This window comes from Myiozetetes cayanensis, unplaced genomic scaffold (assembly GCF_022539395.1).
Source record: "Myiozetetes cayanensis isolate MyiCay16 unplaced genomic scaffold, myiCay2020 scf9, whole genome shotgun sequence".
NCBI classification, from domain to species: Eukaryota; Metazoa; Chordata; class Aves; order Passeriformes; family Tyrannidae; genus Myiozetetes; species Myiozetetes cayanensis.
In genome coordinates, this window is record NW_026088185.1 from 19,990,033 (window position 1) to 20,017,368 (window position 27,336).

The 27,336-nt window shown below is 39.4% G+C and overlaps 1 protein-coding gene across 4 annotated transcripts in view; it reads right to left on the bottom strand.

The window, feature by feature from the left end:
* The window catches only part of CSRNP3 (cysteine and serine rich nuclear protein 3), a 110,654-nt gene that overhangs the window by 75,343 nt on the left and 7,975 nt on the right, over positions 1 to 27,336 (bottom strand). For 2 of the 4 annotated variants that reach the window (XM_050339753.1, XM_050339751.1), the window contains exons 1-2: positions 17,959 to 18,063; positions 3,585 to 3,756 (exon numbers count right to left, since the gene is read on the bottom strand). In XM_050339753.1, coding sequence (XP_050195710.1) covers positions 3,585 to 3,732 — 148 coding nt within the window. In that variant the 5' untranslated portion in view covers positions 3,733 to 3,756; positions 17,959 to 18,063. Of the gene's footprint in view, positions 1 to 3,584; positions 3,757 to 17,958; positions 18,064 to 27,336 lie in introns of those variants that run through there. The other 2 variants (XM_050339755.1, XM_050339752.1) reach the window with 1 other exon arrangement.

Here is a 27,336-nt window from a genome sequence, read left to right on the forward strand (position 1 = left end):
GGACAGAATATACACATTACTGCATAAAGTAGGCTGAAGAGGTAAGAATTTTACACTGATCTCAGATGAGGCTACAGCAAACATGCCTTACATATTCTAAAAGCCTGCTGTTTTGTGTGTAACATATGCTAGTGAGGATAGGGTTGTTTGCAACAGCAAGTGTTTTCTTGTTTTGCTCCATATTCAAATGTTATGCAATGCAATCTTGCAACCACCTCTCACACACGCAAAAAAAATCTTTATTTGGAAATATTCTTACTGATTTCCATTTTACATCTAGAGATCTTGGACTGTCAATAAATTTGGCATTTGGATTTTGCAGAAGCTGATGACTAATAGAAAATAACCACAACAGAGGACAGGAATCAGAAAACCACTCCTATCAGAATCTGATTGTAAAGAAATGAGTTCTAATACAAAATATGCTATTCCAGATCCTCAAAAAAAACCTTAAGTAGTAATCTGTTGCAGCAATCCCTCCAATAAATCCATTCTTGCCAGAAAAATATAAAACTGTACTTCCAAAAAACCAACAGATTACAGTAAAATTTTGAAAAAAAAACAACTTAGATAGGAATTGCTAAATTTTCTTTGACATAACAAACCGGAAAATATCCAGAAGTTTCTCAGCTAATTTAAATGAAGTATTATCTTTTCTTCAGCTATAGGTCTGATTCTTCACCACCTTATATAAACACCATTGTAAAAAGTAGATGTGGCTTCTATTTTGACACCACTAAATTGTACAAGATTCAACTGTGGAGAGCCAAGCTCCTTAAATTCAATCTTTGTTGTTTATTTCTGCTTTACAAAAAACAAATGAACAATTGTGATTTATAAAGTCTGCTGCTGCAGCAGTCAGGAATGTTTAGGTTGTTTCTTCCCCACAAGAATATTATAAAATACTTACCTAGACAGTTATATTAGAAAAGCTCTGTCATTGCCTACAGAAACATGAGCAAAAAGGTTGTGACTCGAGATCTAAAGAATGAAACAATGAAAATAAAGAAATAAATAAAAAGCCCAAAACAAAACAAAACCTCAAACCAACCAATGAAAATAAATAAATCAATAAAAATCCCAGACCAAAACAAAACCCCAAACCAACCAAAACTCCAAACCACATAAAAATGGAAAATAAATTAAAGCTAAGCAAAATAAATATATCTGCCTCATGCCCTGAAACCTATTCAGTAGAAAAAAGCACTGGCAGACTGCAAAATAAAAGAAATTCCAGGTTGAGAATTCTATCACTAAATTTGGAGAGTTCAAGTTCCAAGAGCAAACATCAAGAGCCTCAAGCTCTTGAGGCTCTTCAGCTTAACCATTAAAGCAGGGTAATGAGTTGGGAGAGGGGAGTGGGACATCTTATATCTACCTGTGTCTCAAATCATCCCAGTCTTTGTTCTTCCCACTAGCACTCTACATTCAGCAAGAAGCCTACAGAAAACCTAAGCTTTTCAAACCCAGTAAGTACTGGGTTGCCATCTGTATTCACAGAGGTGAGGCAACAGAGCTGAATGTATCAAAATAGAACACAGTAGAACAAATACATATTGCAGTGGAAAAGGGCAAATAGATCTCAGAGATACTAAACTGATAAAGCAAAACACAGTTCCCTATAGAAATATCAGATGAGGCCCAAAAGCAGTCTAATTGAGGATTCACAGCACTGTACAAACTGCTTCTGGACACGTTCTTGCTGCTACCCCTTTCAGCTTAACAGTGAACTTGGCTCTGGAACAAGAACAAGCAGTGCTACTTCAGCTCTCTCTGAACCTCTGATGCACATAAGCTATAAACCCACCAAATGATTCAGGTGGAAAGGACTTCAGCAGGTCTCTAGTCCAACCTCCTGCTCAAGGATGGCTGAGATATCAGACAAGGCTGCTCACAACTTTAGCCAGCCAAGTCTTAAGAATCTGTAAGAAGGGAGACTACACAGCCCCTCTGGGCAACCTTTTCCAGTGCCTGGCTATCCTCAAGGAGAAAAGTTTCTCCTTATATCCAGCCGGAACACATCTTATTTCAATCTACATTGGTCCCTCACCCTCCCATCCCTGACCACTAGAAAGAGCTGCACATTGTGCATGAGCTCCTCAAAGGTACTGCACGGTTTCTACTGGGTCCACCCAGAGCCTTCCCCTTGCCAGGGTGAACACGGGCAGGTTCCTCAGTCTCTCCTCACATGGTGAATGCTCCAGTCCCCTCATCCCCTTGGTGACCCTCTGCTGCACTTGCTCCATTTTATCAAAGTCTTGCACTGTGGGACCAAACCTGGACACAGTTCTCTAGGTCAGTTCCCAGCCTGTATCACTGCAGGGGCTCTCCCTTCCCAGGTGCACAGCTGCATTTGTCTTTGCTGAATTTTGTGTTTCTCCTTTCAGCCTGTTCCTCCAGTCTGTCCAGGTCCCTCTGAATGGGAGTTTTTCTCTTAAGGGTACCAACCATTCCTCTCAATGTAGTTCTCTGCAAATGATGTAAGTCACTGTCACCTCCTTCAGGTGACTAAAGATCTTAAGCACAACAGGTTTCATAACAGACTCCTGTGGTGCCCAGTCAAACTAAAACACAATCCCTTCACCACCACCCTCATCTGAACATCCAGGTCCTCAGAGTACTTTTGAAAAGTCTGCTCTAAGAAAAGGTGGTACAGAAGTATCTCTTAGAGAAGTCTTTTTCCTTTTGGGATAAGGAGCTACACTAATTCTGTTGCCAGCTGTAATTCACAAATAGCTCTAGCCTAGCATTATTAGGCAGTCAATACATAAAATTCTAAAACATGGAGACACTCTTCTTGCTGCTACATATGAACTGTTAAATAAAGTCCAAATCACTTACTGCTACTCATTTACACGCAGATATGAGGCTTTATATAGTCCACAATTTATGCCAGTTTAGTAACTGGTAACCTCAACCCGAGAAGTCAAAAGAAAAATATGCTGTAAATTAACTATTCATGTTCAGCTGATTGAGTGGGAACAAGAAAAGGATTTCTGTCCTTCAAGTGTCTCACGGAGACATCAAATATGAATCTAACACCCTCTCAGGGAGGATTACAAATTTCTTCCTCTGTTTACTCCTGTAACAAGTGAAAGAAAAAGACTGAAAGCCGTATGGTTGCACTGGCTAAAGGGGCAGGATGACTGATCAGATTCTATCCCAGATTGAGTACTCTACTCTCAACTCTGAACACACAGCACTAAGCAGAAGCACTGGCCTTCAAAGGTAGTTTCTGCTGGCATTAGCTCTTCCCCCAAATCATCACCCAAAATGGAAGACATACTCCTTATATACTTAAAACATTTCATACTAACTAGATATGAATGATAAAGCATAAAAGTGGAGTTTCTCCTCAAACTCACTTTGACATACAAATTTGCACAGAAACAATTACCAGATGAAATAGCCCTTTTTCAAAAATAAGTACTTCCTCACGGTGTCAGCACTTAAATGTAATAAACCAGAAAAACACTTCAAAATAAAACCAGATAGCCTTCAGTGTATTTCTTACAAGTAAAATGAACCTTTCTTAGCTTATATAAAAAGCAGTATCATGCCAGACACACCGCTTTAGTACTTACGAGTAAAATGATTAGAAGTGGATGGATGGACACTACTTCCACTGTCAGCACTTTCACTGCTAGACATGTCATCATCTGATTCCCACACACAGGAACAGGGTGAGGTGCCACCAACTTCTTCAAACTTCCTCTTTAAAATTCCACTCATCGCTGCAATGCTCTCAACATACACCTGTAACAGGAACAGAGGCAATGAGATGCTGACACACCTGTCTACTGTGCAGGTCTTCCAATTCCTTCACCTTGGAAGAGTTCACAGTCAGATGCTACGACCAGTAGCTAAATGGCTCCTTACCAAGAGTTTTAAACAACTTTTCCAAGAAGGAGTCAAAAAAAATTATCAGTATATTTATCATCTGTAATGTAAATTTATCAGATGTAATGTCAATGTTACCTGTATTCTGCCAGAGCAGACAAAATTCTATAACCAATCTCATGTGTAAAAATATATATATATTTCAGTCATGCAGCAATTTTGGGCCAAGCATAAAGTATACAGACTCCAATACAATTCACAAGAAATTTTCCTTTATACAACACTTAGAAACTTACTTGGCACCAAGAAACATTACATGACAAAAATCAGTGTTCACTAATTAATATAGTTCAGAAAAAACATTCTCTTTTGATTTATTTTAAAAGGTCTGATTTATGTAATACTCACTACTAACAAATGTCCACATTTGCAATTAGATTTGAGAGCTGTATGACAAACTCAGCATCAGGCCAGGCCCTGCAAACACAGTTCTGGCTCATTTTGTCATTTTAATTTATGCAGGAGTTTCTTGCATAGTCTTTTTGAAATTCAGATATGAGTACTGGCACACATGTAGACTATTTCCATTCAAACAAGTATCAAGGGACTGAATCTATCCTTATGGACTCGACTTCCTAATAACATTGCCCAACAAAGCCAGAGTCATGTTGAGTATTCCTTATTGTTTCTCTTTCATATATAACAGCTGATCTTCATATATCCATTTATGAAATACCAAGCGAAAAAATATCAAAATATTTTAAAGCAATTCCTAAATCACTTTAATACATCTGATGGGCTGAAACATTTTTTCCTCTATCTTTAATTAAAAAATATCTTGATAGTTTACTGTCACCATCACTACTGATTACATCCTACTGAGGACTGAAAATTAATTCTAAGATCTTAAGTTAAAAGTTACAGATAATATCTACTCTCTGACTACACTAAACAGTGAAATGCTGTTGTAAATAGCTGGGGAAAAAAGGCTGCTGTTTGATGCTTTTAAGCATGTAGTACCAGAAGTTTTTATGCTTCTGAATGCCACTTGCCTTCATCTTCTTAAGCTGCCAATTCGATTGATTTTATAACAAACTTATTTCCTCCAGTAAGCTTCACTCTACCTTTATAGTTTTGTCTAAATTAGAGAAAAGATTTCAGTATAGACACGGAATCCTGACATAATGCTAAGAACAGATGCTGTATAAACATGACTTTCAGCTCACAACTTGTTCGTATGCAGAGCACACTAAAAATTAAATAACGAATATATTAGGATTTAATACTCTCAGTAAGACAGCTTTGAATGCATATGCTCACCATGATGTTCTCAGCTTGTTTTACTATTTATGAAAAAAAAAGGTTTTCCTGAAAGGGATTTCTTCAGGCTAAATATATGACTCAAACAGAATATGCTTAGATCTCAACCTCTGCCCTTTTGTCCAAAAATGAATTACTATAAGCTGCAAAGAAAGGATTGTATTTTTATTCTGAGGACATGGAAAGGAGAATTTAGCATCACTTTGTAATAACCTTTGCAAAAAATGTAAGAATACATGACATTTTTATGAATCAACTTTAATAAAAACACATTTACACACAGAAAAAAAAAAAAGAAAGACAAGAACTAAACATACACACACTGAAACCTCACAATTACAAAGAGGGGGAAGAAACCCCTTACCCCTTTCCTGAAAAACAGATTTAGAAAAACTCCTCTGAATTGTCCCCCATGTCCTCACTATATCTCTTGCCAACTACCTTTTCCATTGACTCCTGCAGTGCTTACAGCACTGAAATTGTGAAATCACCATTATTTCCATGGCAACAGCCTGCAATATCAAATCCACAGGATTATAGCTTGACTGCAGAAGAGGGTAAAGAAGCAGCTGGAGTGTGAGAAAGAAAATGCTTACACTCAAACATCTCAGTGAAGAGAGTGAGAAATGGGCTGACAAAGAGTTTATCGTACAAGTGAGACCTAAATCAAATCCATGTCTGTGCCCATTGAAATTGTGGCTACAGGAGTTGTGGAGTTCCAGGTCCTAAGAACCTCAGTCATAAGTGCACTGCAAGGCAAGCCTAATAGCTGCAATCATCACTAGTGCACAGACTGTCAGAGAGCAAGATCCGATTTCATAGCCTGAGATGATTTCCAGACAAAAGCCCTTTTGTCAGACACTGTCTTCCACCATGATACCACACAGTGACTGGATGACTAATGTGCATCCTGCACATCAGTAAAGCCTTTGCAGATAGAGAGTTTCAACAGCCAGAACTGTTCACAACAAGTGGCAGAAACAAATATTTTTCACAACAAAGGGTTTTAAATTTGCTTGCTTTTGGTACAGCCTACATTTGCAACAAGTGTCACAACCTGGTAGAAGAAAAGCCATTTCATTAAGACTTATAGAATGAACCATAACAAGTTATTCCCAGGATCCTTGGAAATGGCATATAGGTTAGCTCTACACTCAGCTAGCTGATTTAGATAAGCCAGGAGGTACAGGAATACTGCAGAACCTGAGTATCACCACAGCACAAGAAGGCATAACTATCCATTATATATATTTAGTGTGACTGTTGCCTGATTTTTGTTCTGAATCTCTTCTAAGAAGATTATTGAGAAGGTGGTTTGACAAAGTAGTTGCGATACAATTTACGTGTTGCCACTTTCCCCAGATCTGTTGATTCTAATCTTTCTGCTATCAAGTCTCCCCAGGAAAATGTTATGTGGGGGAAAGGAGACACTTCCATTATTTAAGAGCTTGGCTATCACACAGACAGATTAAAGAGTATCTAAAGCTGTTTGTATACACTATGTACCAGCGGGAGATCCCTTCAGAATAACATCTGTATAAACAGATGCCTCTCCATAAGCCAATATCCTTCAGAAAGAGGCACATCTGCACAGTACACACAAGGCATGTTCAGTCTGATTGCCTTGTTTACACAGGCATCCTGCAGTACCTGCGAGACCCACTTCTCCAGGAACTAGGACATACTAAGCATGGGACACACAACCCAATGCTGTTTATTAAAGTGTTATTTTCTCTCTGCTCATTATGTGATATATCCCAGTGGAAGGCAGGGATATATGCAGAGACCAATAGGAATAAACAACAGTCAAACTTCTACCAGCAATGCGGCCACAGAGTCAGTGATATCATGAAAGGTTCCCTAAGTCAATGATCAGGAAACCAGGACAGGGAACTCAACTGAATTGGTTTTTGTCCTGAACCATAATTACAACTCGATAGGTACTTTCAGATTTTGGGGAATCCAACTGAAGCAACTGCAGTCACAAAGAAATCTGAATGCAACCTCATCTGAACAGAAGACCCTCCAGGTTTAGGGAATAAGGCCCCAAAGATGACACAAGTCAACTTTTCAATACATGAATGGAAAGCAAAACTATACATCAACCCTTTATCTCATAAGAGGAATCATACAGGTAATGTAAGTACACAGCAGTACAATTTTGCTAACAAAAGTCACTTAGGGCATATGAAAAAGTGCCACCACACAGGATGGGAAAACTCAAACACAAAAGTGCTGTAGCAATATATGTATTCTGAAAAAAAAATGAGCAAATGTACATAGGTATAGAATCCAGTACACAGAAGTCCACAACTGACTACGGGAACCAAACATGACTAAGAAAAACAAATGTAGAGTGGTGAAACAATATTCTTGGACTTTCAGTAAGTCAGACACCAGTGACATTCAGCCTTCAGAGGCAAACACTGAAAACCAAACACCAGCTACAGTTCAGAGATCTGCTATAAGTTTCACTTATCTATATGGTTAAAAAGAGCAAAAGTTGTCTTGAAAAGTTCAATTAGAAACAGACCTTTCTGGATGATTACTAAATAGCTGTCTAGTAGCTATGATTCATTTGGAGCAGCATCCTGCTGATTCACACAACTGAGTAACAAGCAGGCACTGGAAGCTTTCCTGTTTGTTGATACATCCTTCACACAAAAAAATCCTTGCACAGCGATGTGATACATCATCCTCTGCCATCCCTCACCGTGCTCATGTGCCATTAATCCACGGCAAAGCAAAACAAAGTTGAAAAGGAGGGAGCAGAGTATTAAAGCAAGGAAAACCAGCTAATACACACAATGCTGTGAGCTCTAGGTCAAACACCAATTGCCTGGCACAGTTAAGGATTCTTCAAGAAAATGGCAACCTGACACAGCAGAAGCATGTGATGGATGTGGGCTGCGAGAAGGATACATCTTTCTTAAACATGCCCTATCCATTTTTTCCTCCTTTCTTTCCTAATTTTCCTCCACCCTGAAGAAACTACTCCTACAAAGAGATCATTTCTCTAGTTCTCTAGCTGCAGGTATGCTGACTTCAGGTCCTCAAAGCTCCATGGCAACAGGCTTTGCCTTGCTATGATGCCAGATAATTGGCAGGCACCATATATTCAAATTCAGAGGCAACATGTTATTACTAGAAGACAAAAATCCCATGTAAGTGTGGGCGATAGATTTAAAACAGTCACAATATGACCTGGAACCTACAAAGTAAAATAATGTAAAAGCCTGGCTGGTTTGATTTTTTTCTGGTACTTAAAAAGGCTGGAAACTTTAGAAAATCTTTGTAACAATCTCATTGCAGCAGGCATCTCCAAATCCCAGTAAAAACCCCAAAAGAGTGATGTTAGAATTACTGAGGGAGTGAAGGGGAGGGACAACAGTGCGTTCATATACCAGTGCTCCCAAGAGGAAATTCTTATGGCATTGCAACAACAACAACATACACTGCCAAACTTGTTCTACAAAACCTAACTTTAAGTTGCCATATCCTCAGTGTCTCACTGACACACATATAGACTGGAAAAAAGTAAACCAAAAAATAATCCACAAGAAAAGCACCAGGACCACATTAGATAAGCACTGTAAGGAGAGGTAAAAGCATGTCTCGTAACTTGCACTTCAGCTATTGCTTTGAAATGTGCTAAAAGATACTACTACAACAGACAAAAAACTGCAACATGAAAATAAAGAATTGACAAAATCTTTGTGCAGTGGTGTCGTGGTTTAACACCAGCCAGCAAATAAATACCATGCAGCTGCTCCTTCACTCTCCCTCCCCATCCTGCAGTGGGAGGGAGAATTAAAAATAAAAAAGGTAAACCTCATGTGTTGAGATAAGAACCATTTAATAATTGAAACAAAATTTAATAATAATCATAATAATAACAACAATAATTGCAATTCTAAGGAGAGGGAGAGAGCAACAGATCCCAAGGCAGACAAGTGATGCACAGCACATTTGCTCACCACTCTCTGACTGATGCCCAGTTTGTGCCCAAGCAGTGACTGGCCTCCTTCCTGGTAAGTCCCCCAGTTTATATGCTGGCCATGACGATCTGTGGTATGGAATATCCCTTTGGCCACTTCAGGTCAGCTGTCCTGGCCATGCTCACCATAGCCCCTTGTGCAGCTCCTCACTGACAGAGCAGAAGACACTGAAAAGTCCTTGACTTAGGGGAAGCACCACTTAGCAACAACTGTTGATATGAGTGTGTTATCAACATCATTCTCATACTGAATCCAAAAAGCACTAAACCAGCTACTGAAAATAAAGCAAACTCTTTCCCAGACAAAATCAGGACAAGTCACAAAGACAAATCCAAAGATATTTCCATTCTTGCCAAAATCTTCAAATGAATGTTTTGCAATGTTCAGCATTATAGTATACAGTTCATACAACATCACTTGGGAAATTGAACAAGCGTGGAATATACCTATGAAGACAAACATCAAGCATGTACCATATGCAGTAAGCATAAAGAAACAAATATGAAATAATAAAATAGGACCCTGCTTCAAATTACATACCCTCATGAGTTAAGAGAAAAGCCTCACTACAGAAATCAGTTATTGACTAAAGCTCAGGAAAAATCAAGAGGAAAAAAGCCCAAGAATACATTGGCACTTGGGGTTGGGAAGGCATGGGAAGGGGAAGAAATCTAATTACTTGTTTCTTTGATTCATTAATGAAATCTTATTTTGTACTAATTCCTTCTTGAGACCTGATCACATTTCATGATAAAATCTACCTGGATAAAAAGTTTTGATCTGAAAATAGAAATCAAAATAAAGGCAGGCATTAAATAAATACCTGTCCTATGAGTCACACTGGATTTTGCTTTGTCTCAAATGTACCATCTGAAAATACAGAAAAATTTAAAGACTGTAGCAGCAACACAGATTCTCTTCTGAACATAAAACATTTCTATGCAAATTACTTCAAACTGAACAGGAGGATGCAGAAAACAGATGTTACACATAAAACATTACTGCTAAGTACTCATCACAAACAACTCCCACCCACTGGCCAGTCAGCATGTACTATAACATGCTAGGGAGACTTGGCAAATAATTTCACAGTCAAATCATGAATATTGATGCTCACAAACAGAGATGTTGGGGTTATTTGTTGTGATTAATACTGGTTTTGAATTTAGGTCTTTTTCTTAGCTTGCAAACAAAGCTTCTTTTTTTTTAAAGACATTTTTTCTACCTGTGAATAAATGTTAGCAGCAGAGATGGTTTTGAACTACTCAGTGTGCTTGCTTGGTCCCACATATTGCACTGAATTATTGCTCTGTGTAACTGACAGTTTTAAATTTGGGAGGGGAGCAGGTAGTGGAACCCAAAAGCACCTACAGTGACATCATCACTCACACAGATATTTAGAATATTACTTGCTTCTAAAGAATATTATTTGCTTCTAAAAATGACTATTCTAAAATGACTAAAGAACTGCATTGATGCAGAAAACAAAAAAAAACATTTGCATGTATGCTTACAAACAGTGAACAACAAAGGTACACCAACATGAATCAAACAGCTGTTCAGAATTCAAATTAATGTTTGCAATACATGTTTTGCTGTATTTGGCAGCTCTAATCACAAGCACCAGTTGCCAAAGGTAGACTTGGGTAGTTTCAGTACTACAGTCTGTGAAAGTTAAAAACACGTAGCAAGCCAATCCCACTTAAGACACTAAACTGTATAGGCACAGGGAATACCATTAATATAATCTTACTCATATATTTGTGCTTACAGCTGTGGTCAAGTTACACAAACATAAAACAGAAAAAGTCTTCCTCTCTTCACTTGTTTCAGTCTAAGTCCACAGCACCAAGTAAATCCTGCAGGATAAGACTGCGCAATTCAACCTGGGGAATCTGTTCTGGCATTGCAAGCCAAATCCTGCCAAGTCTGCTCTTTGCAGGGTTTCTATACCACCACTTTACAGCATTCCTGATTTCACACTTGAGTACTAATCCTCTAATCTTCTAGACTGCCTACACATTGTTGTACACTAACACATGCCACCTAGCTCCACTGGCAAGGAATTTAAAATGCAGAAACAATACTGGCATATGCTTACCTCCTGTCTCTGCAATCAGTACGGATGAAATGCTGGTAGATCTGGCTCCCTTAGTCTTCCAAAAGAATCTCACACGCACCGAGCATGCAAATATCCCCCCTCCATCATCTAAGTGCCAGAGTCCTGCATATAACAGCAGTAAAATTGCTTTCTACCTCTTAGCTACATCAACTGATGTCAACAGTTGAATTAAATGCTTTTAGAACTCAGCCAACAGAAGAAAATTCTAGGCTAGTTCTCAAGTTTTCTTTCAGCATGCTCCCCAGAGAGCAAAATAACACGAGTAAAAAGTAGTAGTAATTCAACTAGGAACCCAGGAGCTTAGCATAGAGGTCTCCGATGGTGAAGGTGCAACCAGGGAGCAAGGGATTCAGAGGCATTCAGCAAGACAGCTTTCCTGTCAAGATGAGATTTGTCCAAAAAAAGCTGTTTAGTTTGAGCTTGTGTTTCATTTTTAACAATTTTCCAAGCTTGCTACAGCAAGAACTGCTTCTATGAGAATGAAAGATGCATAAATCACACCAAGTCCTGGAGGGACACGGGAGATGCAGGAGAAAGACACGCTGAAGCTGGGTCACAAACTCAGGTTCATAATGCCTAACCTGCATATAAGTAACTTAGGACACTTTTAGCAGCACTTGTCAAAGTCCTTTCCAAAGGTAACACTACCGAAGATCTGGTATTGGGCGCTTCTAGATTTTTAAGTCTTCATGATGAAATTCCATCAATTATAATCTCTTCACCTAAAATCTCTGAAGAAGATTTTCTTTTGCTCTTTTAAAGAAAAAAAAAGAAATTACTATCTGTACCCCAGAAAAAAATTCAGTGTTTTGTATGTATGCTCCCACGAAAGGTTTACTGCTGTTTAGACTATACTGCTGGACTACCTGAAGCAAAGGTCTGGCCAGGAGATGTCACAACCCTTCATAAAACTGAAGTGTGAAAACAGAAAAAACACTGCTACCAGTCCTACTGGCTTCTACAGATACACAGACCTTAGAGCAGAATGAGCATGCAGGTGATGGGGAGAACTGGTCTGTCTGCTACATGGAAGACAGCATACCAACAACACATCTTTATTGCACCTCTTTTCAAAAGGACATATAACTTTTGACTTGCTTAGCACCTTCCCAACACCTGGAGTGAGGTTCTGAGCCTGGCAGCAGTGCTTTTGGCACAGCAGCTTTGGATTATGCTGCTCCCAGCTGCAAGACTGGCAGTAGGGTCCAGCTCTGTAACCAAGATTGGAATGCTATCAATTTCCTGAGTGCTGGAAATAAGTGGTCTTTTATATAAATTTTGCTCTGATTAGCCCCAGTAGTAATACTAATTGGCTCATTGCAACACCTCTTCGTAGTATTTCAGTGGTGATTTCCCCCGCTGTTCTTTCATGAACATCAGTCAGCGAACAAGCAGTGAGCAAGCACTGCCTGCAGAGGAACTGCACAACATGGCAGGGTATCCTGTGTATCTCAGTAAGCTCCTGCCAAAGTTCAGCATGGTCATGACTGGCAAATGCCAAAGGGGCCTTCCCACCTCTGTAGCCCCAATACAATGGTACTCAGCTCCCTGTTGCCTGCTGTTTGACACACAGCCTGGCTGCTCCTTCACCATTAACATCAAAGCCAGCAAGAGAGAGCATGAATTCAACAGCTCTCCTCTTCTGCCCCATGTTCTCTGCATCTTGACACAAGGGGCAGCCATTCTCTCCTCTGAAATACATCATCTTTAACAGAGTTTCAAAACACAAACTAACAAAACAAATCAAACAAACCCACAAAAACACCCAACACACCCCAACTCAGAACACTTGAATTCCCAGAGCAACAGTATGAACTTGTAACACAAAAACGTACTGAAATATATTTGCAAAACTCACTCTGAACTGGGTTTTCCTCTTTTTTTTTTTTTTTCCTAAAAAGATGGGAGCAAACTCTTCCAGATTAACTGTTTATGTATTAAGGGATGTGTGTATGCGTCCAAGTGGTGCAAATTTTAGGTAACAAAGGACCAAATACTTCATACCTTGCTCTGGTCATAATTATTGATAATAATGATACTACTTCGATGTGACAAGATTAAAAAAAGGTCTCATTTTAGGAGATAAGACCTTAGAAACAAGATGAATGGATAGTTTGGGGGTTTTCTTGAGAGCAGCAAATGTGGTAAGATGACTTGTCTTCACTTGCATGGTCTGATATTAGCTGTACAGCACAGAACTGTCTTTCTTCTAGGTGTGAACAAGCAATGTTAAAAATTGCTGGAAAAATCTAGCCTGGCAGAAACTTCAGCTCATCTGCTTGCAACTCTTTATAAAAAACTCCAAACCAAACCAAAAAAAAAAAAGCAGTGCTTCCTCCATGTTATCATCACCATCTTCCACAACCAAGGCACGATAGGCAATATGCAACAAACTTTCTCATCAGTATTTTCACCACTATTTTCACTTCTGCTTCTATATCCAAAAAAAAAAAAAAAAATCCAATGATTGATATCAAATTGGCACAACTTGCTTACCAATATAAAATGCAATGATGCTACTTCCAGTAACATATCATACCTTTACTTCCTCAAATAATGTTTAGATTTACTTATTATCTCCATGGAATCTTAAATTACATACTTAGAAAAGGGGGATTTAAAATTAGACAAATCTGAGTTGCTTTATCTCAATAGAAAACAAATTATTCCCCATAAGAAGATCCACTATGATTAAATTTTATTTTTCTCATAGAAAAGTTTCTATAATCCATTTAATAATCTGCTTTCTTAGTATGCTAATAGTTTCTTACAGAATGGAAGATACCAGATCCTTTCCTCTCACTCATATCACCAGGTTAAGAACTGGCTGGATGGCAGGGCTCAGAGAGTGGTGGTGAGCGGTGCTGCATCCAGGTGGCATCTGGTCAGTAGTGGTGTCCCCCCGGGATCAGTGTTGGGCCCAGTCCTGTTCAATATCTTTACTGATGAACTGAATGAGGGAATCGAGTGTACCATCACCAAATTCACAGCCTTAATCTGCTGAAGGGTAGTGAGGCTCTGCAGAGGGACCTGGGACAGGCTGGATCAATGGGCTGAGACCAACAGCATGAGGTTCAAGAAGACCAAGTGCCAGGTCCTGCACCTTGGCCAGAACAGCCCCATACAGCACTTACAGCCTGGGGCAAGAATGTCTGGAAAGTGGTCCAGCAGAAAAAGTCCTGGGGGTGCTGGTTGACAGTGGTTGAACATGAGCCAGCCTGTGCCCAGAGGGCCAAGAAGGCCAAAGACATCCTGGCTTGTATCAGAAATAATGTGGCCAGCATTACTGTTCCCCTGTTTTCAGCACTGGTGAGGCCTCACCTGGAATCCTGTGTCCAGTTCTGGGCCCATCAATTCAGGAAGAATGCTGAAGCGCTGGAGTGTGTCCAGAGAAGTGCAACAAGACTGAAGGTGAAGGATCTGGAGAGCTTGTCCTATGAGGAGTGGCTGAGGGAGCTGGGGTTGTTTAGTTAGCCTGGAGAAAAGGAGGCTCAGAGTCGACCTTATCTCCCTCTACATGAAAGGAGGTGGTACCCAGGTGGGGGTTGGCCTCTTCTCCCAAGCAGCTAGTGACAGGATGAGAGGACAGTCTTCAGCTGTGCCAGGGAAGGTTTAGGTTGGACATTAGGAAGAATTTCTTCACAGAATGGTGACTGGATATTGGAATGGGCTGCCCAGGGAGGTGGTGGAGTCACCATTCCTGAAGACGTTTAAGGAAGGGCTGGATGTGGTACTTAGTGCCATGGTCTGGTTGACATGACAGTGTTCAGTTTTAAGTTGGACTCAATGATCTCAGAGGTCTTTTCCAACCTAAGTCTGTGACTTCAAGTAATCAAAATAAAGTATTCAACTTTTACTTTAAGTGACCTTTGGTACTTCTGTTGTCAGCTAAAAATGGATTTTAGTATTAATTTGCAGAGGATTCATTATTTGTAGGTGTAACAATACCTTGTAATATTTTAATACTATCTTTAAGACACAGCATAACAGGAAAAATACCCTGTTCAATGATGAAAAATTAATCAGCATGCTGACTAACATGCAAAAAAAATCACATATATATCAACAAAATAAGAGGAGAAAGAGAGGTATATTTAACCCACTAAAAAAATGCCACTTGTTCTGTTTTCTGGGCACAATCAGGAAGCCATTCAATGGGAAAGGAGAAATCAAAAAAATAGCAGTGATATTTTTCATTTATACTGAAGAGCAGTTAACAACAAAATAAGTGATGATATATGGAGGGAATAAATAATAAAGAACAGGATTTAAAAAAGTAGTATCGTAGAACATCCCAAGTTGGAAGGAAGTCACAAGGAACATAGAGTCCAACTGTTGAAAGCAGTGGCTACAAATTCTTCATTGAAAATAATTAATTCTTTAAAAGATTAAATTCCTTAGCAATGCTAAGTAATGGAATGGCATTTCTTGCTTACAACACGTTCCTTAGTAATTTAGATTTTGGTTTTTGTTTGAGGTAATTTAGTATTTTACTTAAAATGGTTTGTATAATATTTCAGTCTCCTGCAGATACAACTGACAAGGAAGCATTCATTAATGCAATAAATAAAAAAAAAAATTTGCATTTACAGGTTGTTAACTTACAAAGGCATGGTTTAAGCACATTTTACCTATCATAGACTTCCCTGGGAATAAACCTGCATCTTCAAATATTATATAACACATATCTGCATCACCACTATGATTTTTTTAACCAACTTTCTACCTGGTTTCAAACTCTTCATCCAGTCTTTCTCCCACTCACATGATCCCTTCTCAGCAGGGTCTCCAACACAGGCTAATGAGCTTATCTCCTTTCCACTGAGCTGGTGAGTGCTGGCAGCAGCTGACAGGGAATACTGGACAGAAAATGCAAATCTGTAGTTCATGTAGAATACCTGAATCATTAGGGAACTTTAAAACTAGTGACAGCACAGTAGTTTTATTCAGTATCTTTCATGTTGTCATTATCAAGAGGTAGATATTTTTAGCCACCAAAAGCCAAATCCATCTGCAGCAGCAGCGTTTCCAAGGAGACAGAATAATTTAAACACATGTGGAACTAGATCGCTGTTTTCATCAACTCCTCTCTGTTACTGGAGCTCCTCTGAGTCAGATTTTTTCATTTGAGGGGAGAAGAGTGATTTGAATACATGGATTTGAGACTGTAATTTAACAGTTGTGCTTATGCTTTCAGATACATATCTATTACTTAAAAATAACAAACCTTAGGATGCAACTCAACTCTTTTTCAGTCAGTGTCATTTACCAGTGTTTACATTCCAGTACAAAAAAAATAAAGAAGATACAGCTCGCTAGCCTTTAGAATAATTTGGGAATTGCTAACATTTGCTATATTTTTTTTTTAATTGATTGGTGTTTTTTTAGAAAACATACCAGGCTTCACTTTCTGAAGAAACAGCTAGGAGGAAAGGACACCATTCCAGTAGCTGCAGATGGTAAGGTACATAAATAAGTGGGCAGCTTCTTCCAGTGCTTTTTAGCACTCCTAAGACTTGTATTGACTTGTTCCAGTTTTTCTTAAATGACATCACTTTTTAATAATTTTAGATCTGCTCTAAGGGAATTCACTCAGTGAATACAACAAAAATAGATACATGCATTTACTGAGTTTAATCTCTGAAATCTGTTAAAACTAAACTCAAACATTTTAGCTTTAGTAAATATATTTTATGAATACATATACCCTCAAACCAATGATAATCACAATTTATTAATGTCAATTAAGATTTTTGCTTCAAACCAGAAAAATGGCGATGTGTATAATAATTATTTGCTACAAGTAAAATGTGGAAGTCAGTCAGTATAGAGCTGATACATTGAAATGCTTGCCCCAGTAAGGCCAGTATCAAAATCTCCAGTTCTTTCAGTGGGACCAGGACTTCTGCCTGTAGTCCTATATCCTCATACAATGTGGCTTGATAAACAAATCTATTTTCCATATCAAGTTATTTGCTACTTGCCATCTCCAGCCTCTGTGAACTGCACAGCTGCTGCTAACACAAACCCAGCAGAAGAAAGCTATTTCAACAGTTTATTAAAACTGGTACACAAATGCTGTAGGTACCACAAGCATTTATCTGTCTCATACACATAATTATATGCATCGTGTTTTCCTTTATGACGAGGATAATTTTATGACTCAGTTATCAACCACATTCATTCCAAACTTAAAAAAAAAAGGCAAAAATCCACAAAATCCCTTTCAGTTTGTTCTGAGGAACCATTCTTACTGTTTGTTCAATGCTAAATAAGACACAGTTTTAGAAGCAGTTCAGCTCCTATCCAAACGCAGAGAAAACATTTTTAGATCTTCCCGTTGGTAGCATACACTGTATTTTCAACAGCAAGTCTTTCCATCACACAAAATGACCTCTCTTTCTACAGCTTGCTGAACAACTTGGGTATCAATGAGATGCAATGCGTACACTGTCACATGAGAAAGCTGTCAGCATCAGGCATGCCTGTGATTTCACTGCTCACGGATCTCACATCGGCTGGAACCTCCCGGGCAGGAGGAATAATAACTGAAAAGCTGCTTCACAGTAATTTGTGAGGAACAAGCAAGATGCTTGCACATGCATTTTTTATATCTGAAAACCGTTGTGGTAAGGATCAAGAATAGCTACTCATAACAGGAATTTTTTTCACCCTTACCTGTAAATCGGGTTTCTGTGTTTCAGCTCTGTCAGTGCAGAATGAAAGGTTTACTCCTCCTTTTTCCGTCTATCAGACAGCAGTCATCCAATAACTGAAGTCATCCTGGCATCCTCTGGAACATGCTCTCTCCCTTATTTCCCACTCCCCACCCCCATCTGCATGCTAGCAAAATGGGAAAACAGCAAGAAGAAAACAGAACAAAAAAGCACATCTAAAAACCAGCTTTAATGAGCTACTTAGTAATCAGTGAGGACACTCTGTACTGAAAGGTAATGACAAAATTTAATGACAAGAAGAGAAAAAAGTCTCTCTATTAATAAACCTTCAGCTCCACTACTGAATAGTAATTCTCCCTTTCAGGTCCTTCTTGTAAGGAAGAAACAAGCAAACAGCTGTAGGAACACAGTTAGTGCCTGTATACATTCTTTGAGACTGACTCAGCTATCCAGATCTTCAGTGAAGAGTGCCGCTGTGTATTTAGGAAAGCTTGTGATTATCAAAATAACAGTGGTGCTTTTATACAAACGAGGATCTGAAATCTCAATGCAAATTAGAATAATTCAGAGACAGATGCCAGGAATTTCCTACTAAATAGGAAATTTCTGTTTGAGGCAGTATTTGTAAAATACCTGGAAGGGAATAATTAGTACATATTTTTTCTTGAAGTGTTGGGTATATAAAGGTCTACCTGTATAACTGGTGCACGTGCAATGATTTTACTGTATTTATAATATAGTAGACAAAGTTCAATGTGGTACATGAATTTCATTCACATAAAACTTTCTACCTAAATAAGAATTCAAATGGTGAAAAATTTTCAATTCATGTGCCTCAAACATACTATTAATCTATTTGTAGCCTCTTAAATCCAGTTGAAAAAAATTACTTCCAAGATCAGAGAATTTTTATTTTCTTCATATCTATATAAATTGGGTATCAGCTCAGCTGAAAACATCACATTTAGTTTATGACAGTTTAATTACATTTAAAAATCAAAATGAAGCATGAGTCTTCCTAGCTACATCAAAGCATTTGTACTCCAGGATTTCCCCTTGAAAGGAAAATGTTAAGCAGCAGAAGCTGACAAATACCTTTGTGTTTACAAATTTCAATCTTCAGCTATAGCTATCCAATAAAATTAACTGTGAATTCCTTTAAATAAGAGCATCTGTTCTCTTCACTGAATTATTGATCTTTAACCACACAAGACTATATCAATTAGCATACTTTCAGTACAAAGTAATAGCTGATTTAGCTTCTGAAAAAATTAGCTGTCAGTCTTATCACAACGAACTGCCAGCAGATCCTATGCACAACATTCAGATTCTGTCTTAACAAGTAAAGTAGGTGTCTTTTTAACCAAATTACCTCAGTTTAACATAAACCCTCTTTCTATATGCCTAGAAAAATGGAAATCCATTCCTGAAAGCACTAACAAACTATTAGGTTTCAAATCCAGACAATCAATGCAGTTTTCTTTAGTGGGAAAGAACTGAAGGGAACATTGAGGAAAACCTAAACAGACATTTTACCCTGATAAAGAATTGGTTGGAAGACTTCTGCAAATTTATTTTCTTTCTGATCTGCAGAAAGAAATTTGGAGTTGAGCACCACGGCTTCACCTCTCAACCAGCCTGACTGCTGAGGGAAACGCACAGACATACAGTGTAGTGTCATAACTAGACTTAATAAACATCTTTTAAATACAGATGCAAGGTGCAACACTGATTTCATCCCCAAAGCACTATCAGAATAGCTAGTCAGAGGCAGTAGATTCAAAATAAATCAGAATGCCTTGCAAAATCTACTATGAAAAAAAGCAGGTTATTAACAACAAAATCCCTAACAGCTCTTCAACGCTCCCAGAATGAAGCAACTCTACAAACTGTAGGTGTTTCTAAAGTAAAACACAAATAGCATTGCTACAAAAACTGATTAACTGGGCTGGTGCTTCCCCTGCACTTCACAAGGGATGCATACAGGAGCCTCCCCAAACGGTAGGGTCTGTGCAATCTCCATAACCCAACCTTGCCAGCTTCCTTGGACTTCTGGGTAACATCAGAGAGTCCTTGTGAAACTTGCCCCAGTTTGCACATCAAAAATTAAGTAAACTCATTTACTTGATAAATGCATTTTAAATATATGAATCACTTCTGCAACTACTGCAGAGTGCTGAGGTGCCCTGTGCAGGTGGGGGTTTGGCTCTCTGGGCACAAGGCCAACCTACAAACAGCGCAGCAGGTGGCCTTAAGAGAGGATGGGAGCAGCAGCCCCTGCCCACCCTGTGCCAGGACTCTGCCTTCGAGTTCAGTCTCTCGCCCCTGGCCCTGCCCGACTGTGCTCCCACTGCTGCAGCCTTGCTGGGGCCCAGCCAGGCAGCCCCTGACCCTGGGGGGCTGACCCAGACCCAACTGCCTGCTCCTGCAGGATCTCAGCCGTGCCTCTCCACCTGACTCCAGACGGAGCCTGGCAGCCATCCCCAGGCCTGACCTGCTCCCCACTGCTGGGCTGCCCTCCACTTATGTCTTACCTGCCCTTTCCAAGCCACCTGCTGCACTGGCTGCTCCCCGGCAGAGCACCTGGACCTGACTGTCCCTTTCCAGAGCCAGCACCTGCTAAATCTCAGCAATGCTTTCCAGCTCCAAAGTGCCATTATTGGACTAATTAATCACATATACACAGAGACGGAAAAAAGGAAATTGGCTCCTTTCTGAATCCAGGTTTGTACTCAGTCCCTGCTGTGACTCAATGGTTTACTCTTTGTGCTTGTATTTGTTTGGCTATTTCTCCTTTACTCTTTTTCTTGAATTTATATTTGATACTCCATACAAGACACATTTATCTTTTTTCTCCAGAGCTGTTACAAGGGACAAAAGGAAAACTCTCCCAGGAAGCAGGTTCTTCCCTTCTTTCTGTGATTCTGTCTGTTGCTACCCAAATATGTACTTCCACTTTTTCTGACTCTACAAAGAAGGAGTCAGGATTTTGGCAATCCCTGACAGTACTGCAACAGGATCACCACCTTCCTGCATAAATCTTCTGGTTAAGGTACTGGGTAGCATCTTCAGCACCATTTTAGTTTCTTCTGAAATGCAAATCTTTACAAATAGGAGAGAAGGGAAACAATGGCTGGAGGCAAAAGGGCCTTGGAGGTGTGTATCTCTCAAAGAACTCTGGTTCCTGGTAACTACCATCTCTTGATCTCCACTCAGGCACTCACACAGCCCCTGGATTCCAGAAGCTATCCTCAGCTTATGTAACTTTGGGATAGCTCCATTAGAAACCAGTTACTGTAGATCTCTTCTGTCCAATGCGAGATCAGCTCTAACATACTGCTTCATGAAGACACGGGTGGAGCTTGATGTTTGGAGAAAATTACAGGCAGATTTCTGAGACTATTACTAATTTGTTTCCCAGGATACTGACTGCAGGATCAAGTATTTGCCTACAAAAAGCAGCAGCTCCTGTCTGGCTCAGGAGCAAAAGAGCTACTACCTGGCCTGTTAATGAAAAAGGGCAGGTCTCCCACAGCCATTCTGAGAGATGGTTGTTTAGACATCAAAACAAAATTTCTCACTTAATAAGCAATAAGAACCTCCTTCACTCTTTGGAATTTTATTCACGTTCAGGAAGGTATCACGTTTCACACATCAGATCTACTACGATCTCCTAAATGGAGACATGTAACACCTTGTTTCTCAGCATTCTACACCTCTGTGCAAATACTTCAAGAAGGAGGAACCTGGCTGGTAAAGCAGCAATAAGACTATGGGAATTTCACAGCCACTGGCAATTCCATGTTTCAACTTAGTATCCAGTGTCATTTTGAAACATGCCAGCATGGTTCCCATGCAGAGTAAATACCAATGGAGAAAAAAAGGTGAAGAATGAACGATGTATCACTTACTGGTGAGCACTCAGCTTCCTGGAAAAATCCTGCACGGTCAAAAGAACCGGAACCCACTGATGTTTGATTATGAAAAACAGGCCAAGGTTTCCTTAATTGAAGCTGCTGCCACTGCAAGGAAATTACTTATGATTTGTGACTGAAAACAAATGGAAAATTGATGTTTCTTTCTCACAAATGGTAGACAAGTGCCATCATCTACCAGTCTCATAAATCTCTCAAGGCACGCAGAATTCCAGTAGTCTGTGTTTTAAACAGTGAGAAGCTATCAAACAGGATGTGTGTGATTCAGTTTCCACGAGTCTCTGAAAAAACCAAAACTCCACAGTCAAACAGCAAAGCCATACAACAAGCTATACCGGCTTTAATGCCCTACTGACTGCATTAATGAAGCCTGAAGGGATGACTGTTCAGACTGGAGAAGGTAGTGGATAATTATGGGCAATGCACAGTGAAAACACATCACCATATAGTTTAAAAAACAAAACTGCTTCAGGAAAGAAGAGTAGGATTACTTAGCCACAGCACTCGTACATTTTTACTCTTTTATAGAGCTGAGAGAACTCTACTGTGTCTCAAGTCTGTTTATTCCAGTCCAGAACAGTAGAAACCAAGCCCTTTTTATAAAGGCACATCACACTGCTCAGTGGATCTGACACTTGAATACATTCCTCCTATTACATGAGGAGGAATTAACTATCAAAGAGCTGTAAAAACTACATGGAGACTTGGGGGGTGTTGTGGAATACACCTGGTCCAGGTAGCTCGGCTTGTCAGCTGCAGAGTGACATGCAGATTGAGCCCTGGGTGGGAGTCCAAGACAAAAGGCCCTGAACTGCCAACCTTTGAGACATCAAAGGGCACAAAGACCAGTGATGCCATCCAGGAGAATGGACACAGAGGCACAGCAGGAGGCAGGAAATGCTGACATTTTGGATAACAAAGGAGATGAAGTCAGGTGACATCAGCAAGGTGGATGAATGGACACAGAAAGGGGAGTAGGAGCAGAAGACTCAGGAGGAAGAGAGGCTTGCACTCACCTGGACTGTGAGGGTATAAAAGCCCAGGGGTTCCTTTGCTGGGGGTCCCTCCTCAAAGGCAGCAGCTCGAGCTGTTTCTGTGTTACTGCACCGTGAATAAATTGCCTTATGGAACGAGATGTTTGAAACTCTGCCATGGGAAACCCAGGGTGAACCGGTAAGGAAACTGGTCTGACTGTGGGTGTCAGGGTGTCAAGTGGGGACCCGTTGGGTCACTGGAGCTGCTGGTGTGAAGGGGCTTTGGTCCCTGCAGTGAACCTCTCCGTGTTGGGAGTGTGGTTGCAAGAGTGGCTCCTGAATGGTCAGACTGGGAAGTTTCCTTAATAGGAGGAGAGGGAAGGACTACGCTGCTTATTGCACTGCTGAAGGCCAAACAGCATTTCTTCCTTAGTTTTAACACAAACAGTACTGCAGCACCTGTTATAATAAGTTTTTCTTTACTCCTTGATAAACAACCAAGTAACACCAAACCAAATTTTCCTTTCCTCTTAAAATATATGTAGAGAGCTTGTGCGAAAACAAATAAAATCAAATAAATAAATAAAACCCCAGAAAAAACCAAAACCACACCACAGAAACCTCCATGAAAATATTGTTAGGTGAGAACAAATCAAAGGCTAAAACTCAAAAACATATTCAAGGCACACCAATTTTAACTTCTTAGAAATGCAAGTTACATAAATTTCAGGTTTCTCAGACTCCCACCCACATACCAAGATCCATTTATATTCCTTCAATCAACTAAAGAGTACAGTCATCTGCCTTCAGTCAAAGCAAAAGTTGTATAATTAATGATACAAAAAGAGATAAAAGGTAAGCGAAGAACTTCTGCACAAGAATATACCTGGATTTCCATTAATTCATCTGTGACTATCTTATAAAGCAGTTTACTAGCGTGGAAATTATTTCCAATTTTGCTTATTTACATACTAAGTCAGGTAAGCTCTTCCCAAAATCAGGAATTGACTTCTCATAACCAAATAACAGTACAAAACCCCAAAACATCTGACTTCAAAAACAAGTTTCTCTTGAACCATCATCTACACATCATGACTGAAAGGCAAAATTAAGCAAACCTGAAAAAGTTTAATAACCCAGTTTTTATTAGCTGTAAATAAAAATTCCTGGTTTTCAGCTACATCTGCTCCAGTGAGGAGCACAGCAGTGGCACAGCACAGTTCGAAAAAAGGTGAGGTATTACCCCCTTTGAAAGGAACACAGACACAGACTGACAGCTAAGTCAGGGAGCAATGCCACTTCTCACTGCTATGACAGGCACCTTTTGAGATTTTACTTAGTCACTACAGCTGAGTACCTGAAAGATTAATAAGGGTTATTTTGCCAGTTGGGTGAGTTTCTTCTTTTATTTATATTCCTCTTCCTTTACTAATGCACCAACCTGATGAAACCTTTAAGCTTAATAAAATGTACAAAATCACGAATGCATGAAGCCAAATATTCTGAGCCTAAGCAGCTGTATCACAGTTAGTTACAAACATCTAATTCAAACAGGAAAGGTGGGAAAACATTAAGAACAGGGATAATGCCTAAATACATTTCCTCCAAACATTTGATGTTTACCCCAAGGTGGTAGTGTGGGTATCTCTAATTTTTTCAAGAATAAAATTAAAAATCAACTAGATTTAGATAAATTTTGCCCTGCATGCTACCATCCTGATTCCAACCATATGCACAATGTCCTAATCATCTTAATTTGGTTTTTCCCTATAACTTTTAGCTCTCTCCACTCAGCCCAGCTTCATGCATGACTCTATAGCTACCCTGTCCTCAGCCTCACCTATTAGTCATGTTCACTTAAAAGTAGCCTTTTACTCAGGCACAGTTAATACTGGGGGACTGTCACAATCAGTCCACAAATTACCAGAGAGGTCACAAGACTACGCTAATATCTAAAAGTCACCCTTCTGTATTAGATTTTGGATTTAGTGCCATATGCCACATGTGTCCATATGCCAACCAGTGATCAAAGAGAGGTACCAAATGGTGAATCAGGTCCTCAAGTACACTATACAAATACAAAACATTTTATTAATAACCTAAGTTCTGATTTAAAAAAAAAAAACAAACCCACAACATTGTTTTACATTTCTACCAATACAAGTACTACATTTTTAAATACAATTGTGCAAAATCTAGTTCCAGAAATCACTGAAGGAGCTCCTCCTTTACCCCATACATCATAGAGTGATACTTCTCACTGTTTTTCCCCTATGCTGCTAATGCACAGCTCATCAAGACAGACAGGGAAATAGAGCATCCAAGGAAATCATGTCCAGTGCATGAGGACATGTGACTAAACAGTACTCACCAGCCTTTCAATACAGCTACTTCCTTGGGGTCATTCTTGCACCTGTTCCACAGCACATTTATGGTTTTTTCTAGAGTGTATTTTTTAAAATAGCATAATTGGCTCTTTAAGGTAAAATATGCCGTTGTACATACAACAACCGTAAGAAGTTGGGCATCACACAGGCCCTGGGTAAAGATCTGTAATCACAAGAGATGCTCGGTACAGCATGAAGTTAAGCAGTTGAATAGTAAACAAATATAAAGCTTGAAAGCAACAAATCTGGTTTAAAAAAAAAAAAGAGGGGATAAAAAAGAAGTTATATGAAAGATCAGCTGCCTTTTCAGAAATTCAGAGTGTGTCTGATTTGTCTTGTTGCTCCATGTAACAAGAAAGGTCTTTATTTACCTTTTTGCTCCATCATAGCTAAGTGGAATTCAAAATGTACGTAGTTTTGCTGCTAAATTAAAATTTACTCATTCCCCAAGTGACATGAACTTCAGCTGCACCAAAGTAAGCAGTGTTCTGGAAAAAATAGACCTGTGTCTTCACATACAGATTTGTAAAAGTGTTCTAGAAGAGAATACTCACTTGGGAGGGAACAAGAATCTAATCCCTATTGCCAAATCAATCTTGCGAACAACAAAGCCCAGCTATCCCTCCATACAAGTGAATGGCCCAATATTATACTGTTATGCCTGATTTCATCCAGTATCAACTAAAAAAAAAAAAAAAGGGCAGACCAATGCTTAGCACTATCTTCCCAAAATTATTTCATAGCTTGTCAATTATGGTACATTTCTGAAAGATCTCACTTTCAGGCTGAGAGAAAAACAGTAACCAAGTCTCTCACTTCCTTAGGAACTGCTCTTAACTACACTTAACAGGTACATGTCTATCATTGCTAGAAGAGAAAAATCCTATTACGTTAAGAGTTCACCCATAGAAAAGGGATCAGAGCTGTGGATTCCAAGTGCACACAGCTGTCGATAGCTCAGAAAATTCAGATATCCTGCCGTGCTGCTATGTCCATTTCAGCAAGGAGGAAATCCCAGTAAAATGCAAGATGACCGAATTTCTCTTTGCATGTTTTGCAGAGACACAAGCTCTACTGGCTGTGTTAAAAACACAGTAGGAATTACTTTAAAAGTTGCAGCTGCAGATAGCCATCAAATGGATTTCCTGAGTTGCAAATGCCTTTTTAATCACCTTCACTGCAGCAGCAGGCCTGCAAGAAACTGCTTAGTAGAATCATGAACTTTAAAGGAGCGATACCAACAAAGCTTTGGGGTTGGCAACGAAAAGCAGGACAGTAGAAAGAAACCACCATTTTAAACAACTTTCTCAAGACAGGTCAAACAAGGTAAGACAAAAAATTTGTCATTAGGCAGAGAGATCTCTTTTCAGACAGATCAGCTTCTGAAGAGAGGTCCTGGAAGAATCTCCAAATTGTCATGAAAAAGAGAAGCCAGCACTTCTTACACATAAATTGTTAAGCCTTAGGTTAGGAACAATATTTAAGACAGTAACAGAGTCTGCTTTATTTTGCATGATTGTGAATAGGTAATAATTTTTGGTGAAGTTAAAGAGCAATTGAAGTTAGAGAATGGGTTTTTGTTCAGTGTTCAGAGACACAAAATCAAAGCCACGTCATGAGAAGTCATTCGAGCTCTCCTTTATTTCAAACTTGTTACATGTGTTTATATTCAGTCTGTAAGGGAGAGGTGCAGTCTCTATGGTCTTCCTACTGTATCTCTTACGGATCTTCTTATACAAGCTCAATCAAAATTTGTCTGAAAATCTGACCAGTCCAGTAGTTGTGTCCCATGATGAGAGATGCAGGGTTTAAATTTAACTGGAGGGACACTGGGATGGAAGAAATATTCCTTTGTCTGATGGTCAGATGGTTTCTATCTGACAGGTAAGAATAAGATCAAGCAAAGATGGCACCAAAGATGGTACTCTTATAGAGCTACAACAACAGGGAAAATACTGAAGGTTGGCCATCAGACAATCCCAGTAATATTTCTGCTACATATTGAATATGTATGGTGCACAGCACCACCCCAAAAACTTGTCTTTGTAACCAAGCTAACTTCTCTGATCTATTTGCACAACTA